Source organism: Citrus sinensis, chromosome 6, assembly GCF_022201045.2.
Source record: "Citrus sinensis cultivar Valencia sweet orange chromosome 6, DVS_A1.0, whole genome shotgun sequence".
In the NCBI taxonomy this organism is placed as follows: Eukaryota; Viridiplantae; Streptophyta; class Magnoliopsida; order Sapindales; family Rutaceae; genus Citrus; species Citrus sinensis.
The window spans coordinates 22,690,922-22,710,158 of NC_068561.1; the positions used below are offsets into that span (position 1 = coordinate 22,690,922).

The 19,237-nt window shown below is 34.7% G+C and overlaps 4 protein-coding genes across 6 annotated transcripts; 2 read left to right on the forward strand and 2 right to left on the reverse strand.

Annotated features, from left to right (window-relative positions):
• The first annotated feature begins 1,275 nt into the window (after nt 1-1,275).
• On the forward strand, nt 1,276-3,862 carry LOC102610601 (uncharacterized). 3 transcript variants are annotated; one of them, XM_025100194.2, is made up of 4 exons: nt 1,276-1,642; nt 1,730-1,959; nt 3,361-3,442; nt 3,575-3,862. In XM_025100194.2, the coding sequence occupies exons 1-4, from the start codon at nt 1,321-1,323 to the stop codon at nt 3,637-3,639; spliced, it is 699 nt and encodes a 232-aa protein (XP_024955962.1). In that variant the 5' UTR covers nt 1,276-1,320; the 3' UTR covers nt 3,640-3,862. The 3 variants fall into 3 exon arrangements, with proteins under 3 accessions (XP_024955962.1, XP_015387035.1, XP_006482063.1); XM_015531549.3 differs by lacking the exon at nt 3,361-3,442; XM_006482000.4 differs by having other exon boundaries at nt 1,277-1,642; nt 3,361-3,862.
• Nucleotides 3,863-4,695: 833 nt separating this feature from the next.
• On the reverse strand, nt 4,696-5,818 carry LOC102610912 (uncharacterized). Its single transcript, XM_006482001.4, has 2 exons — nt 5,447-5,818; nt 4,696-5,349 (listed from the first exon to the last, which is right to left on the reverse strand). The coding sequence occupies exons 1-2, from the start codon at nt 5,778-5,780 to the stop codon at nt 4,841-4,843; spliced, it is 843 nt and encodes a 280-aa protein (XP_006482064.2). The 5' UTR covers nt 5,781-5,818; the 3' UTR covers nt 4,696-4,840.
• A 1,990-nt stretch (nt 5,819-7,808) lies between these two features.
• LOC102611217 (xyloglucan endotransglucosylase/hydrolase protein 24-like) lies at nt 7,809-9,171 on the reverse strand. Its single transcript, XM_006482002.4, has one exon. It carries the CDS (start codon nt 8,898-8,900, stop codon nt 8,049-8,051), a length of 852 nt encoding a protein of 283 aa, XP_006482065.1. The 5' UTR covers nt 8,901-9,171; the 3' UTR covers nt 7,809-8,048.
• A 5,845-nt stretch (nt 9,172-15,016) lies between these two features.
• Nucleotides 15,017-18,967, forward strand: LOC102611500 (probable auxin efflux carrier component 1b). The gene is made up of 6 exons (XM_006482003.4): nt 15,017-16,424; nt 16,990-17,266; nt 17,349-17,434; nt 17,576-17,733; nt 17,818-17,894; nt 17,986-18,967. Exons 1-6 carry the CDS (start codon nt 15,323-15,325, stop codon nt 18,050-18,052), a joined length of 1,767 nt encoding a protein of 588 aa, XP_006482066.1. The 5' UTR covers nt 15,017-15,322; the 3' UTR covers nt 18,053-18,967.
• Nucleotides 18,968-19,237: the final 270 nt, after the last annotated feature.

Here is a 19,237-nt window from a genome sequence, read left to right on the forward strand (position 1 = left end):
GCATTTGGGAGCGTCATAACTCATAAATGTCCGGACAGCATAAAGTTCTTATTAAATAAATAAATAAATAAATGAAAGCGAACGCAACTTTTATTTAGACATTCACCCCCCAAGACTACAGTAAAACCTCAGCCTCGTGAGTGTTTAGTAGTTTTTATGATATTTTTTATTTTTACTTCGGCATTCCAACTACTGAGAGTAGTTTTCAACTTTTCATGATACTTTTTCTAAATTCTACCATTTGCATTTTTATTACTAAATGAATTCAGTTATTTTAGCATACAAGCTGTCATTTTCGGTAAAAGTAAAAATTAATTTTTAAAATTTATTGATGGTCGTTTAGAGTAACAGTATCCAAGAGTATTTTTATGAATGTAAATAATATCGTCCGTTTCAAATATAATACACACACACACACACACACTTTCTAAGTATAACAATTAATTTTTCAAGAAATAAGCCACAATAATTTTTTTTTTTTTAAAGACACTTTGGCTATATTTGAAAGACCAGATTGGATTTGATGAACTCTTAGGATTAGATTAAATTATACAAGATTATATAGTACTATCTTTTGTTTGGTATAGTGTTGAATATGATTGTGTTAAATTTAATTTAATGAAGCTAAAATAACTAATTAAATAATGTATATAATTTTTTAAATCATATTACTAATTTTTAAATTTAATATTTAACATTCAATATTATTACAAATAAATAATTGAATAATTTTTTATGTTTAATATTACATAATAGTAAAAATAAATTATTGAATTAAAATTTTAATATTAATAATAAATTTAGATTATAAAATATCTAGTTCTATCTAAAACCAAGCTAAATTGGGAATTTAATAATGTTATGAATATGTTAGACTAAACTTGGACTAGTTTAAAATCCCAACAGCCAAATTACATGAATTTGGATTAAACTAATATTTTATCAGTCAAATTAATCCAATCCCATCTTCTATCGGACGTCTAAACATAAAATATTATTTTCTGAATTTAGAACATAAATAAAAGAGCAATGATACAGTCACAAACTCTTGTATAAATTTATTTTATACAAACTAACGTGGCATTAATTCATTAGTTGAATGAAAATATAAATTAATAAAAATAAATCATGTGGGCCAAGTGATATTTAATTCAACTAATCTTATCATGCCACGTCAGTTTGTACAAAATAAATTTATACGGAACTCTCGACAATCAGCCACTGGTTACCCGCCACATGTCACACAAAACATATTAAAAATGAACTGTTAGTAGCTTTCTCTTACCACTCAAAATTTTGTATCTCAACTGAACAAAACAAATGGCGAGTCGAGTCCCGACCGAACTGGAGCCATGGCGCGAAATTAACGACAAAGTGGTAATGGTGACCGGCGCATCCTCTGGTTTAGGCCGAGAATTTTGTCTCGACCTCGCCAGAGCCGGCTGCCTGATCGTAGCCGCGGCACGGCGCTGCGACCGCCTCAAGTCTCTCTGCGACGAGATCAATAAGCCGAGCAGTATTAGAGCCGTGGCCGTAGAGCTAGACATATGCGCCGACGGCGCCGCCATTGAGAGTTCCGTACAGAAGGCTTGGGAAGCCTTCGGGCGAATCGATGTTTTGATTAATAATGCCGGTGTTAGAGGTACAATTTATTTCGATTTTTAATACTCTGTTCTATTGTCGCCAAAAATTTAAACTTTAAGATGTGGGTCTGCTTTGATCGTGACAGGCAGTGTGAAGAGTCCGTTGGATTGGACCGAGGAGGAGTGGGATCACAATATCAAAACGAATTTAACAGGATCTTGGTTGGTTTCCAAGTATGTATGCATTCGAATGCGTGATGCAAATCTGGGAGGATCAATAATTAACATATCTTCCATTGCTGGTATTAATCGTGGACAGTTACCTGGAGGTGTTGCCTATGCTTCTTCCAAGGCAGGCCTTAATTCCATGACTAAGGTAATAATAATAATAGTGATATGGCATTTTAGATTCATGGTGATTGCCTGATTGGTGATACCATTCAGTTGTTACTCTTTTGAGTATATAAATGTGTCGTGAAGAAGGAAAAATAAGAATTGAGAGAAAATTTATTTAAATGGGAAATGGTTGGGATCTAGAGTACGCTGATGGATGGCTGGATAATACAAGGCAAGAATGGAACACCCGGTGGATGAGATAGGAGTTAGCTTGGGGTAGATATTGACTAACTCAAAATCAAGCTTAGGTGAATTCAAGTTTAGTTCAAGCTCTAAACACAGTGTTGATATGGGCCAATGATTAAAATATTCATAAATGCTTGAAATTTGATGCCTTAAACTTCTATAACCTTGGCAGCTTGCTTATTGCAAAATACCTGTAGAAACTAGTTTTGAAGCTCAGAATGTTACGAAACAACAGGACAATTGATTTGGTAGACATATATACGGTCCGTGATTGAACTTTCTTAGAAATGTATACAGTTACATGCATGAATCCATGATGCAGGGTTATTATTAAACCTATGTGCATTTCCTAAATGTGGTCTGCTTGAACTTTTTTCATCAGTTCTTTTGCTTTAAGATCCTAAAATATTATATTGTCAAGATTCTTTAACAAAAGTGCTTTAAGGCATTTTTTTTCCCTCGTTTTTACCCCCAACCCACTAATAGGTAATCTTTGCTGAGATCTCAGACCGTCTCCCTGTTTTCTGAATCTAGAAGGTCCCATATATCTTTTCCTTGCAAAACACATGAAAAACAGAAACACAGTATCTCCTGCCATTGGAACAGCATAAAGTGGTTTTCTAGTGTACGTCACCTGTTAATTCCTTAACATAGTTGTAAACCATCATATTCCTTGGTGAAGGAAGCTATCCCATTGTATTGTGATAGGGTTTAGATGGACGTGATTACATCCTGTGCTTTTTAATTAATCTGCTATTTCACCCCTTTCTTTTCAGCCATTGAGATCTGTTCAAACACCTTCATAATGCATCCAAACTAGTAAATTTGGGCATCTTCCAATGCATCTTTTTATTATCTCGATGGGACTGCATATTATGGGTTGCATTTATTTTATTATAATTTCGTTAGTGGAATACACACTGCACTGTTTGTTTGAATCCCCATTTTAAATTTGAGAAAGAGCCAAAGACATGTTAGCTCTTGTGAAAGATGAACTCTCATTTTTATTGCATTGTTTTCTTCATTTCTATCCTTCATGCTTTTCAAATGTCTTTCTCCTTGATTCAATGTCAACAAAGTCATTATTCTGTTAGTTTCTGTAAAGAATTGTCTGTGCACCTCGTGTTCTAATGCTGTTTTGTGTCAAAGAAAAGAGCATTTTAGAATGCAATGATGAATATGATGCTGTTGCTAGGTCATGGCATTGGAACTGGGGGTGCACAACATCAGAGTTAACTCAATATCACCTGGACTTTTCAGATCTGAGATTACTGAAGGTCTAATGCAAAAAAAATGGCTAAATAATGTTGCCTTGAAAACTGTCCCTTTAAGAGAATTTGGCACCTCAGATCCAGCATTGACATCACTTGTTAGGTATTTAATTCATGACTCTTCCAAATATGTTTCAGGAAACATGTTCATTGTGGATGCAGGGGCTACACTTCCTGGTGTCCCTATTTTCTCTTCCCTTTGAGTTCCTAGAAAAATGTAAGTGTAGTATTCCTCATTCTGTTGCTAGAGTTCTGACTGAAGTTTGTTTAAACATTGTATTGGAAAAACTTATGACAATCGAATTTTGATAAACTGCAGTATTGGAAAAATGTATGACCATTGTAGTTTGTTTTAAATGTTGTATTGAAAAAACTTACGACTATTGTCCATTTTATACATTGGAGTTTACGTGTATTGTCCTATTATTAAGTGGTTTAAGAATTATGCATCATTGGTCTTTTTTATTTTATACCTCTAATTATGTTTCACATGAATTTATTCAAGTTCACAATATATTAGAAATAGTCACGACTCATTTTACTTCTTGCAGTCATGGGGAGGATTATTAATGGGAAAACGATTCTTGAACTTTGAAAATAAAGACTCCGCTAACAATATCCTCTTTTCTTTCTTTTTTTTCTTGATTGAAATCTGGATAGGCTATAAGTGGTTGGATAACATTTGTTTTCCCTAAATATTTGAATGTAACTAGCATTTTTTATAAATAGAAAAATCTTAATCATGATCATTTATGTTTATGTAAATCAACACGAAAAAAAGATAACATTTTATAGTTTAAGAAATAAGTATATTGAGTAGAGATATTTTGGAATATAAAATTTGTCTTTCATTCAAATAAAAATTATAAAAATTTAATTTTTTTTAGATGTAAATATTTAAAAATTATATATAAATTATAAAAAAAAAATCTGAAATTAAGACTTTAACTACTTAACAAACAAGTTGTAAAGCTTGTTGGTTGTTGGAAATTGTTGGCGGGTGGTAAATGACTTCTCAAAATGCCATGGACTCCATTGATTTCGAGTCAAAACGAAAAGCAAAGTAAAATGATATTTTTTTTCAAAATAAAAATTCTTTTAAGTCAATTGTACAAGTCAAAATATCAAGCAACAATTGTACGCTAGAGTCTTTAAGTTTTTCATTATATTTTTTGAGTTGTCGATTTGCGTAAGCGACTAACGTACAAACAACTGCGGAAGTGACTTCGGAAGTTCGGATAAATAAATTGGAAGATTGCTAGAACAACATACTCGTAGATTAATGAGTTATAACGCAGTACTTTCCCAATAGCACAGGCACATTTGATGCTCTTGTGTTAGAATAATATTGCAGCAAGAATCTAAAGAATTAGAAGAGATTTGACTTGTAAGTTTCCGAACAAGTCAAAGGGAAGAGAAAATAGGGAGACCTGGTAGCGTAGCCCCAGAATCAACAATGAAAATGTTGCCGGATACATATTCAGAAGAGTCATGAACCAGGTACCGAACAAGCGATGTCAGTGCGGGGTCGGTGGTGCCGAAATCTCTTAAAGGGTAAGTTCTTGAGGCCACATTATTCAGCCAGTCTTTTTTCATAAGCCCCTCGGTGATTTCAGATTTGAAAAGTCCAGGGCATATCGAATTGACTCTGATTTTGTGCACCCCAAGTTCCAATGACAGACACTTTGTCATGGCATTTAGGCCTGCTTTTGAAGAAGCATATGCAACACCTCCGGGTAGCTGTCCACGGCTAGTAGCAGCAATGGAAGATATATTAATTACTGATCCTTCCTGATTTGCGTCACGCATGCGGATGCATACATATTTCGAAACCAACCAAGACCCTGTCAAATTCGTTTTCATAATATGATTCCACTCCTCCTCCGTCAAATCTAATGGACTCTTCACAGCACCTGCAGTACGTATACATACCATACATCATCAACTCTTTCAAAAAGCATATGCAGAAAAAATATTAATTTATTAATATATAGAAAATACTGTTAGTACCTGATACACCGGCATTATTAACCAAAGCATCGATTCGGCCGAAGGCTTCCCAAGCCATCTGTACGGAATTCTCAATAGCGGCTCCATTGGCACTGACGTCTAGCTCAACGGCCATGGCTCTAACACTACTCCCGGACTGCTTATTGATCTCGTCGCAGAGAGACTTGAGCCGGTCGACGCGGCGAGCCGCTGCGACAATCCGGCAGCCAGCTTTGGCCAAGTCGAGACAGAATTCTCGGCCTAAACCGGAGGATGCCCCGGTCACCATAACAACTTTGTTGTCCAATTGGCACCACGGCTCCAGGTCCAGGCAATCTAAAACTTGACTGGCCATTTGTCTGACTTTAATGCGTGGTATAATCCAAGTAAATACGAGAAGCATTATTTATAAGTCAGTCTTGCTGCATGCGACACGCAGTGGGTGGTTGATCAATTTCAACGAATTTACACACCCATTTAAACATCACATTAAATCCAGTCCCCCGTACGGTACGTTATTTATAACTTATTCGTAAATATTATAAAATTTTGTGAATTGTAAAATTTCATTTAGTTTCTTACACTCAATTTTATTTTATTAAAATACTACAGAACGAATTCGCCCCCTATAATTTTAAATTCTCAAAATAACCTCTATTTAATTAAAAAGCATAATTATGATCAAATGAATTATAATTATAACTATTATTCTATTATAATCATAAATATAATTATATTTTTAAAATAGATTATATTGTTATTATTAATAACAAGAATAAAAAGTGTTATAATTAATTAATCTATTATCAATAAATAATAATAATAATAATTAATTTTTGAATAATAATAACAATAAAAATAACTAAAATATAAAATAATAATTATGATAAAAATTAACGAATGATTTTATAGCAATTGGTTATAATTTAACTCATTCAGATTTTGATTTTAAGACAAAGTAAACATATAAATGATAATAAAGCTCATTTTAATTACGATTCCTGCAGTTCAAGTAAATAAATTATTTAATTAGACAAATCTATATTATTTACAATTTATTCATAAGCATTATGAATTTTATAGTGCATTCACTAAATATGAATCAAATTTAGCTGGAAACATAATGAATTACAATCAGAATAATTTATTTACTTAAACTGTAGAAATGGTAATTAGAATGAGTTGTATTACCATTTATCTGTTTTTTTTTTTTTGTCTTAGAATCAAAATCAAATAAGTTAAATTGTAACATTGCTGTAAAATTCTTAATTAATTTTTATCATAATTATTTTATATTTTAATTATTGTTATTGTCATTATTATTCAAAAAATAATTATTAATAATAATTATCGTTAATTATTATTAATTTAATGAAAATTTATTATTAATTATTATTAATAATAACAATAATAATCTATTTAAAATATAATTATATTTATGATTATAATAAAATAATAGTTATTAATTAAATGGAGGTTATTTTGGAAATTTAAAATTATAGAGGGCGAATTCGTACTCTACGGTTTCAACAAAATAAAATGGAGCTAAACGAAATTTTATAATCCAGAAAATTTTTATAATACTTTCAAATGAATTATAAATAACATAATATATAGGGGGCTATATGAACTTTTACAGGTTGGCCGTAAATTAAATGTCCCTTAGGCGGTCCCCCGCATGGGTTTCGTATAGAATACAGAAGAAAAGAACATTACAAATTTGAATGCTAAAGGGGTTACAAATTTCGTGATTTGACCTGCCGGTCATGTGAAAAACCTTAAGAGTAGTATGGGTGATTGATCGATATTTCATGATAATATTTTATGTCCGTTTTTTATATTATAAATAATTTAATAATATGATATTTTTATTTTTTAGTAGTGCAATTCGTGTTCTTAGATTGTTTCTTACTCGTGTGTAATCGTTTATGTTACACCGAGTATGTCTACACTTGACCCACCTGTAAGTGTCGTGTAAACACCTCGCGTTGACCCACCAAATCCCATCGAAGTTTCGGTGGGTTTCACATGTATTGTTCATATAACTTAATTCCTTGTCATTTCATTCTTCTTTTTTTTTCGGTCAAAGTTTTGAAAATTGACGGGAGAAAGAATGGTTATGGACGTACGATGGCGGGTATGTGACTCTTTCTTTTCACTGTCTAATCATTAAAAGAAAAAAGTTTGATAAAACATAACAATCTGATCCCAGTTAAAAAAAATGCATCTTTCAATAACTAAAATTAAAATATCATCCTAACCAACTTCTTATTTTATACATAGTTAATTTAATTAATCCAACAGTGAACACTTACATCATTATGGATGCTGTGATTTTAATAACAAATCAAACGGTTTAATGTATTATTTGATTAAAAGAAAATTTATTTACAATGTTTTATTTATTTATTTATAAATATTACGTTATAATTTACAATTATAACAAAATCAATCACATACTAGTCTTTATCTGCATAGCAACAACACGTAGCTTGAAACTCTGAAGGAACAGAAGCAAAATTAATATATACACACACTTACAGTAAAATATTATTGATTAAACCTAATCAATCCTTCAAGGTCCATCTGCTGCAGACAAATGAATTGAATTTGTTATTGTACTTTAATTCTTAGGAGCAGGGCCGCTATTAGAATTTTTCGGCTTCTCATTAGCTTGAGAATTCTGTTTCTCGCATTCGAGCGGGTGGACCCCGTAATCACAGTAGTCGTAAATCATGAACTTGTCCTGCACAGATCGAATATTTTTCTCATCCAAATTTGTAAGAGTCTGATTGTTCCCTGCATATTTTGTTATAACAAGGTTTCTGTAGTGGGCGGTATAAGGAGCATCAGTCCAATTAGCCTTGATTCGCCCTTTCTGCGTTGCCCATTGATCCCCATTCCAGAGGCTGGCTATAAGCCACATGGGTTGTTTCGCAGGAAAGGGGACGCCGAGATTTGCCAGGTTTTCGTGCACCCTTACAGCCTTGTTATCCACCATAAAAATAATCCGTTCAGGATTCCACACGATAGAGTACTGGTGGAACTTTGCGGAGGGATCAAACCAGAGGTGGAAACCTCGTTCTCTGTGGCCTTCCCCTTGCGCGTAAATATTGGTGTGCAATGTGTAGGGTTCCCCTGTTACATTGCCCAGGAATTCCATGTCGACTTCGTCGTGTGATCCTTCGAGGGATGATAAGTAAAACGTGGTGACAAGGCCGGCTGCGTTGCCTAGAATTAGTTTCATTTCGACGTCGAATCTTGCAAATAGGTAATCTTTCTTGGACTGGAAGCCGGAGCCTAACTTTTTGTCGATGGAGAGGGTGAGGGCTTTGCCTCCTTCCGTTATCTTCGCCCGTCCATCTCCCCATGTGATTTTGGTGTCCGTATTGAAATCGCCCTTTGAGGATCCTACAAAACAACATATCGATACAGAAAACAACAGCAACAACGACGACGATGAAGATAAAGACATCTTTACTCCTCTCTCTGTTTCCCTTTCTTTTTTCAAATCAATAAAAATCAACAAATAAACTAGAAAAAAAAAAAGTATATATGATGGTATTGATTGAGCGATCTGATTTTGTATGCAAATGAATGACTAAAGTTTTCTTGGTTTACACTAGAAAATAGGATTCCCCACTATACAATGTGGGCCTTTGTTCTAGTCATGAGACCTATTAATTGGACCAAGTCAGAAAATTCTCCATGCTAAAGCTTCGCTTAGTATATATTACCAAAAAAAAAAAAAAAAGCCTCTGTAAATGGCCATTGATTATAAATACATAGTAGTTGTAATACTTCATCGCGAACATGTAAGTGAAGGCATATTTTGCATTTATACAGGGTAGTCTTACTTTCAAAGACTGAAAGTGATTAACACCTAAGTCCAAATTAAAAGTGAACAAATTATACATTTTTTTAAATAGGTAGGGGAATTTAGTAAGAACCGGGTATAGTGGTTTTTTTCCGAACTTTAAGGGGACGGGGTTTAATCAGGGGGAGACTTCAGAGTCTAAATCTATGGAAGCTAAATTCAAACTTTAAATCTTCAAGCTCTTAAAAATAATAAACTAATAACAATCATCATCAATAAAAACATTACTTAGAGTATTATTCAATATCACCGTGAAAAAAAAAATTTAATTCATAATGTATGAAGAGATACAATTGCATAACAAAATACCCTCATTGTGAAAATAACATTTTTATCCCATATATAAAAGTTATGAATAAAGTGTGTAGAGATTAATAGATTTTTTTACACATAACTTATCATATTTTATCCAAAAACCCCAATATATTTTTGAACTTTGCAGGTGTCATGTCACCCTCTAGCCTAAATTTTATACTCCCCCCAATTTTAGAGTCGTTTGGACTGCGATCTTCTTCCACATGTGCTGATCAAGTTTGGTCCTGATGATATTATTCAAATTGCAACATTATAAAAGGGAGTTTTCAGCAACACTATTAAAAAACCGACACTAAAGTTGATTGCGAGACAGCGTGAGGGATAGCGGGCTCTGTAAATTTTCAGCTCACAAATTAGATTGGGCCTGCTGAGTGAAGTCCATTTAGCAGACCAAATCCGAACCCAAGACAAGAATATACTCGGGAGTGATGATGTTTGAACCCTTTTTATTCTCTCACCGGCCCCCATTTTAACCTAACCCATCATCAACTTTTAAATGTGTTTTCTTTCCCAATATTAAATCCCCCATAATTTCCAATTTGCCCTGCTTGTCAATTCTATCATTTTTCATTCACCCCGCCTCTCAAACTTTTAAAACTCCCTGCCTCAACTATGGCAGGCTCAAAATCTAGATTCAGCATTAATCGAGCATGTGCAGTTCGATCAAACGTGTGAAAAGACTGGAATTGTTAGAGAGGAGTCGAAGCAAAAGCCATTATCCAAGCCTGAAAATGCATAATCAAGTTTTCTAAAATGGTGTTAGCAAGTTCTTGGGGGGATTTTTTTTCGTGGTTCTTGAACCTGAACGTGTGATTAGATAGATTCGGCTTTTGTGACTGAGTTTTGATGGGGATTTTTCTACAGAAGGCAAATGGTCAAAGTTGTTGAAAAGAGTGGGAAAGATGCAATATTCAATTATTTAGTTACTGTTTAATTATGTTATGAAATTCTTCCAAGTAATTCAATTCTAATATTCTTTTTCCACTGATGCAGCAGCAATCTCAACTTCAGAGGAAATGATGGTTGGATTAGGCATGGTTGTCAAAAATTATGAAAGGGAGATCACAGCTATTGCTCTTGCTGGAGATGTGGAGCTGGCAGAAGTTGGGGGAGTGTGTGTGAAAGGATTAAAGGGTATGCCAACATTATAGAGTTATGATGAGAGACAGAAAATTGTTTTGAATTTTATGATGTGGTTGGTTGAGTAATGAAGGTTAGTGACAGAAAATAAAGAGGGCCAAATCTCTACCGTTCGTTTTATATTAGCAGATAAAAGCACTTTTATAAAGATGTGTTATGTAGAAATAAATATTAAAAAGTAAAAAGACTAAAAAGGGTGCAGGGGACAAGAGAATATGGTGAGCAACTGAGTGTGGCAAAAAATTAGGCAAAATCAGCCTTTGATTCAATAAGAAAGTAAACAAAATAAAACCTTGACATTATTATATGCAATCTTTAATTTTTACGGCATATTTAATGGGGGCCGGGGGGAAATCTTCTTTCTTCTGATGCAAAAGAAAACTTTTAAAGATACGAAGTTAATGCTTGCACTTGGACTGCAAGAAATCTCCCCAACGAGCACCACATTTAATTGTGTTCCCTGCGAGATTCGCATACGTCATTTTGATAGCATTTATTTTTTAATAATTAGTTTTCAATTAAAAACTTTTGCCCTTCTGTCCACCATAAACTACCCCCCGCCGCCCGCGAGTTCAATTCAATTTATGGCCTCGAATTACAGTAACTTCTATTTAACAATATAAATTAACCCGAGTTCGTTGATACGAATTTTATTTAAAAACTCCTCAAGGAAATTATTTTTAAAAAATGGGGAAAAAAAAAAGAAAGACAATTAAATTGGTAAAAGTGTGTTGCTGTGGAGCACTGGAAGCATGTGATGACGCGGATTGGTGGTGTGTGTAACTGTGTATGCAATCGCAACGCAGCGCAGAGCCACTTTGGCAGATGATGAAAAGGACAGCGTTGTCATTTTGAGGAATTTAGGAGACACAGTTGACAGACTGGATGACCAAAATGCCCGTCCCATTTATTAAAGTGCTTTTACAAACACTGAAAGCACTTCCGCTGCTGCTGCTGCCGCTGGCGCTTCTCCTGAAAGCTTTTGCTTTTCAACACTATGCGTGCCGTGATAGATTTTCTCGCGCAATAAATAAATCAAAATATATATAAAAAAAAAAAATCTTTTACTTCTGACGTACCCTCCTCACTCGCCATGCGAAATATTACTTCAAATTGAAAATGTCAAAAAATAACATCATTCAATAAGAAAGCGAGTATAGAAGATTCTTATACTCGAGGAACCTCTTCAGTTTTCTACAAGATTTTTTTTTTTTTTGAACTTTTTGAAAACGTTTTGACAGCGGCGCCGCCTGCGAATGGGAAAGTAAGGGGGGGGGGGGGGGGGGCAATGAAAAATCGAGTAACTATTAATGTCTGATTTTGTTGGGCCCTGTGTAATTAAGAGTGAAATCTACATAGGCAATGATGGCACGCGCTGTTAATGATGAGATATGACCACGCGACAGTAGCCTCGTACGGTGATGGGTCCCATTTATGATTTATTTGAGACCGACTGTAACGACCTGGTCCACCGGCCTTTTGAACGCATGCGAATCACGCGCGCATTTCATTTTGTTTACTCACGTTTTTGCCAACAACATTAGCACAGATCGCCATACACGTGTGAATGAGGCGTTTGCACAAAATGGCACACCATCGTGTGATTGTTCACCGTTTGTTCACAAATTTGTAATACTTAAACACGATCTCTTCAAATGAATCCAATCGGCGTTTAAGATTCCCCAATTCACACATATATAGACAACCCTAAGTGTGAGTGCATTATTAAATATTGGAAATTCAAAAAGATAGCTACTTGTCATTTGTCAAAATTAGCCCCAAAAATTTAAAAAAAAAAAAGGAAAAGGAAAAAAAAAACTAATATCATTATCAAATTTGAAGTACCAATTATCATGTGGTCAAATGAGAAGTGATTGAAAGTAACTTAATTCCGATGGCCAAACGAAGATACCAATTAAATAGTGCTTCTAAAGGACAAAAATTCTCCAAATTCATTGTCACTAAAAGCATTATGAACTCTTAGTATTCTTTTTTAAAGTAGGTTAACGGGTCAAAAAAAAACATAGAATTTGACTAGGAAATTAAAGTCCAAAAAGAGATTGTCCAATGATTCATATATTGATACATGATAGTAGTGACAAATAACAAGCGTATTTTTGTCTACTTACCTTATAATACAGGAAGTTGGACCACTTGGGCTAGTTTGCATTGGCTAACCTAGATTTGGAGATTGTGCATGCAACATTTTTCAGTTATAGCTTTTAGTTCTAAGTGGAACCTTTTAGGATCTTATCACATTGGTTGCTTTTGGGATTCGGCCATCATTTACAGCTTGTATTTGAGAGTTGAGAAGTCGTTTTCAAATAGGTTTTTGGGTTTTTAGTTTTTGCATAATATTATACAAAGCTATGTTTGTAGTGCAAAATTAGATTATGACCTTGATTTATATACGTTCATAAATTCTGTACTAAAATAAGATGAGCATTCCCATAATTGAGTATTACTAAACTTTAATCAATCATTGACAACTCTAAATTGACTTATAACGTGAACATAAATCATGTGAAGGTATATTCGCATTTTTTTTCTTTTTATTTTTTCATGGTTTCATTATAGTTCACATAAGAATATACGAAGGTGATAGTTGTTTTTTTTACGAGACTATTACTCATGATATTTACAATCATATAATTACTGAGATTAATTTACATCAAATATTATATAACACCATCCAAATATTAACACTCTTAAATATTTGAAGAACGTCAACTCCACTCACGGAAGAAAGACTATCTTCACTCAATTTTTTTTTTTAAATTAAATTAAACCCTCGCACTTACGAGGGAGTAGCTCTATAACCGTTGGGCCAAGCCCAAGTGGTTGAAGGCGGTAGTACTTGGTCTTGAAAAATGGGCTTTTTGTTTTTCTTTTCTTTTTGAAAACAAAGTGAAAAGTAACTATGACAGTATGTCACGTAACCTAACTTTATTACTCAACTATGAAATGATAAACAAGAAGTTCTAATAGTGGTGTGATTGTTAGTGCATTTTGGCTTTCATTTTGCAGGTTGTTTTGAATTCCTCTTAGTACCTCTATCATTATTTATATATGACAAGCACATTTATCTACCTAAATGCTTAGCAAATTGCTAGTTGCCCTATATTTGAGTAGTATGAGCCCTTCGAGAACTCTTTGTATTCCTCTCTTAATTAGAAATTGGATAAAATTAGTTTTTTTTTTTCTTTTGATTTGTTGTGGATGGAGTCGTGGAGTAAATATTCCTTCAATACTTATGAGGGTAGAAATATAAACAATAAGGTAGACTTTTGATTATGTAATGCATATCAGTAATTAAAAAAAATAAAAGTTTAGCAAATTAAATTAAATTGAAGAACTTTTAAAATTGATAAATCACATATTAATATATAAACATTTTACCATCCGACTGAGTTATCCATTGAAGATTACATAAACGTAATTTCTTAATCGACAAGCAAGTCTTTTGATTTTGCTTTTATGGATCATGGTTGATTGCGAACATTCTTTCTGTTCGGTAATGGGGAATGTCCTTGAACATTTTTAGCTCAAATAATTCGAATCATATTTACCATACAGTAATGATCCCAAAATGCGACAAGTTGTGAACATCTTTTTTTTTTATATATAAAAATTATTTTCTTTCCTTGACTGTGAAAGTGAAGATTCCCTCAGCAGGCAGGCCTTTCGAATTGTTTGTTTGTGGATGCTGCAATCATTCCAGCATTTTAGGATTTTATGTGTGTTTTTAATTTAATTTTTCTATTTTAGATGTGGAATCTGTTGCCGATTAGTTGTTTTCACGACCTCTTTTTTATTTGCCAGAGACAATTGTCTCTTACCATTGGACACTTGAGCTTTGTTGCCCCACTCTTGATGTCGTCTTTTTATTACTTGTCAATTGTCATCAAAATAAAAGGAATTCTTTTTGGTAAATTTGACAAAAAAAAAATAATAACAACAACAACATGAGAGAATCTATACACTTTAAAAAAAAAGAAAAAAAAGTGCAACTCAAATCTACCTCGATTTTCTTGCGCAAGTCCCTCCAAGTTACAAGCATTTCTAATTTCGTTCGGGCGTATTTTGAATATAATAAAATATAATAATTAAACAATTTTTTTAAAAATGGGAAAAAAGAAAATAACAATCATAATTACATAGATGCCACTTCTCTCTCTCTCTCTCTCAATCCGAAGGCCCAAAAAAGACTATAAAATGCCGCTCAAAAGCTCCCAGCTTTTATTTCATTTCACTGTCTCTCAACAAAATCTCTTCACTTCACACTCATTACACACATTCTCTCTCTCCAACGACACGCCCTCTGTCTCCGTCCAATCTCACCGGAAAACAAACTATCCGGAAGTTCTTTTCCGTCTACTCACTCTTTTCTCTTTTATTCTCCTTTCTCCATTCCTCAAAGCTTTCTCTAATAATAATGGGTTGATTTTTCCTTCTCCGTTCTGTTCTGTTATAACACTCATTTACTTCTTCGCCGACTCTTCCGAAAGAAAGAAAAAAAAAAAAAGAACCAATAAAGAAACCATTTTTATTCAAAGCTATCAGCAATGATCAGTGCAACTGATCTTTACCATGTTCTCACAGCCGTGGTTCCACTCTACGTGGCCATGATCCTCGCCTATGGCTCTGTTAAATGGTGGAAAATCTTCACCCCTGATCAGTGCTCTGGCATCAACCGTTTTGTTGCCCTCTTTGCTGTCCCTTTACTCTCTTTCCACTTCATCTCCACCAACGACCCATATTCCATGAACTTTAAGTTCATTCTCGCAGACACTGTTCAAAAAATCATAGTCTTGCTGCTCTTAGCCATCTGGTCAAAGCTTAGCTCAAGCGGCTCCCTTGAATGGTCAATCACTCTGTTTTCACTCTCCACTCTGCCCAACACTCTTGTCATGGGCATCCCTTTGTTGAAGGGTATGTATGGTGACTATTCTGGCAGCTTAATGGTGCAAATAGTTGTGCTTCAGTGCATCATTTGGTACACACTGATGCTGTTCCTGTTCGAGTACAGAGGAGCCAGGATGTTGATTGCAGAGCAGTTTCCTGACACTGCTGGGTCCATTATCTCCTTTAAGGTTGATTCTGATATCATTTCTTTGGACGGAAAAGAGCCGTTGCAAACTGAAGCTGAAGTTGGTGAGGATGGCAAGCTTCACGTAACAGTGAGGAAATCAGCAAGTTCAAGATCAGAAATTTTTTCTAGGAGGTCTCATGGTCCTAACTCTGGCGTTTCTTTAACCCCAAGGCCGTCAAATTTGACTAATTGTGAGATTTACTCTCTTCAATCATCAAGAAACCATACCCCCAGAGGCTCTAGTTTTAACCACACTGATGTTTTTTCCATGGCAAATGGCAAGAACATGTCCAATGTGAGTCCAAGACAATCGAACTTTGGTAACTTGGGGTTTGATGAAGAGAATGGAGTTGGTGTTTTTGGTAATCTGAATAGAGCCAATGGAGGTCCTTATCCCGTTCCAACAACTGCCGGAATCTTTTCTCCGGTATCGGGTGCTATGAGGAAGGCCAATGGGGCTGAAAATGGCAAGGATTTGCATATGTTTGTTTGGAGTTCAAGTGCTTCTCCTGTTTCTGAAGGTGGGCTTCATGTATTCAGAGGTGGAGATGATCTTGGTGGGGTACACCAAAAGGGTATAATCACTAATCTTTCGAAGTATTTGTTACTTGCTATTAATTAATCTTTTGATGTTTCTTATACGTTGTGGTACTTTATATACAGTTTTAAGCATGAAGATGAATCCATTTTTTGGATTCTTCTGGCTATTGCGATAACTGTATTTGTCTTGTTAAAATTTGGCTTTGGATTGGAGGGTTTGCTTGCTTTGTAGTTTTGTTTGGTATGTGAAGTGGGGATTGCTGTTTGCGGGATTTTGTTGCTTTTTTTCTTTTTCAATTTTGCCTTTTATCTTAGTGATGGTTTGTTTTTCTTACTTTTCAAAACAGAGTACTTCTTTTCATTGGTCTCATGTGCCTTTGTATTAATTTTACTATATGATTGATGTTGTTATTATAAAATTTCCCTCATAATTATTTAGCTGCTGTTTATGTTCCCTACGGATATGAGCTTGTTCTTGTTTCTTTCTGAAAAATTGAATGCTCTGTTGCTTATCAACTTTGTCATCTGCAGCAGAACATTCCTACTAGTTCATTATTCCTAGGTTATATCGGAATTGATTTGTTTCTTCATTGTTGTTAGATTACGGTGAGTTTGGTAGGGATGAGTTTAGTTTCGGGAACAGGCCTGTTACGAATGGGGTTGAAAACGAAGGGCCAGTTCTTTCGAAGCTTGGTTCAAGCTCAACAACTGAGCTCAACCCTAAGTCTGTTGCACAAGGAGAACCCAAGCCAACTGCTATGCCGCCTACCAGTGTCATGACCAGGCTCATTCTGATCATGGTGTGGAGGAAACTTATCAGGAATCCCAACACATACTCCAGTCTCATTGGTCTCACCTGGTCTCTAGTTTCCTTCAGGCATGAATGTCTAAATCATCTTCCCAATTCAGATAAATTCTTATTCTATATCAAAATCATTAGTAACTGTTGGATTTTTCAGGTGGCATGTTGAGATGCCGGCGATAATTGCTCGTTCAATAGCCATTTTGTCTGATGCAGGGCTTGGAATGGCCATGTTTAGTCTCGGTATGTTAACAATTAGAACATTTTTGGAGATTTGTAACTAATTTTTTCAAAGATATTTGTGCATACTTTGAGTTGGAAATGGTTCTTTTGTGGCTTTAATGCATGATGATACCTTTTAACTACAACTCTTTGGAATTGCAGGTTTATTCATGGCATTGCAGCCAAGGATTATTGCTTGTGGAAACACAATTGCTACCTTTGCCATGGGTGTTCGATTCCTTGTTGGTCCTGCTGTAATGGCTGCTGCCTCAATGGCCGTTGGCTTGCGTGGATCTCTCTTGCATGTTGCCATAGTGCAGGTAAAAGAAGCTAAAGAAAATTCTACATCATTATTTGCTTGCTTGTTTGTCTTTCCTAATACTAATTACTCTTTAAATATACAGGCTGCTCTTCCACAAGGGATTGTACCCTTTGTCTTTGCCAAGGAATACAATGTTCATCCTGACATATTGAGCACAGCGTATGTGCCTACGTCAACTTTGAATCTGGCTCTTTTAAATTGCTACAACATATAATCAATCTACATTTTTTGTTTTTTAATTTCATTGCAGGGTCATATTTGGGATGCTAGTAGCTCTTCCTATTACTCTTGTTTACTACATCTTGCTTGGACTTTGAAGCCGAAGCTCTTAGAAGCTGATAATGCAAAACTTAGTGTTAGTAGTAGAACCCATTGTGAATGTGGGATTTTTTTTTTCTTTTGACTTCTTTGACTGAGGGATATAGCATTTCACAACTCTAGAGAAGAGAAGAAACAAGGAAGAAACTGGGAGGAAGGAAAGCAAGCAAGTTTCACATTCCGTTTCACACAAAAGATGACATGTTCTTTAAGAGACAAGAACAAAGCTTTGATGAAATTTAACTTTGAAAGCTAAAAGGCTGGAAATTTTTGTTGTACTTTTGTTGTTGTGCTCTTGAGGAAAGGTATACGAGTACTGAAGCTTGTTTCCTCTTTTCTTTATTCTTTTACCATTATTGGTGTCGAGAATGGCTTTTTAAACCCACACATGGAATCTCTATGCAAGAAAGTTGCTTAAAAGTGCTTCTATAGCTTTAAAAAAGTTTGGGAACCAAACAGTGCCTCGTGTTTGAGGCGTCTGGACAAAAGGGCGTCAAAAGCACCCGACGTTGAGTAGGATAACAAGCTGGATTTCACATTTGTCAATGAAAAATTATATTTGCAAAGTCGACAGGTCTATATTTCTAGCTACGGTTGATAGGTTTCCAGCTTTGTGCTTGCTTGCTGGGTGGCAACTTGGGCCGAGCCTTTTTGACAAAATCTGAAAGGGGGCTACAACTACATGTAGCTCTTGTCGGATACGTATGCCCATGATTAGACCCCTCTGATAAGGCCATGTTTGGCAGTGCCTATGATCTTTTCGGCAGTTGGGTCCCTTGTGAACGACTTGTAGCCTAAGAAAGGTCTTCACTTCGCGATCCTTTCACAAGATCCGCCCATGCGGAATTATTATTTATTATTTTTGTTGATAATAACTACCACAACAAATTAAGAAGCGTAATATAGAGTTTTATTCAATCAACTGAGAGCAAAATCAGCTTAACTTTCTATGTAAGGTTAACTTGAGCAGCATTGCATTCGAAAAATTGCAATACCAAAGGAGAGCCTTTAGACCTTAATGTTAAAAGTTACTTCAATAGCATATATGTATAAAACTAAAATTATATATTGTGTGTGCTCGTGATGGATAGACACGATGAATAAATTCTGATTGTATAGTTGGATCTACAAAAATAAATTTAATAAGAAGTATCAAAGTGTTATAATTTTATTTAAGAAAAGTA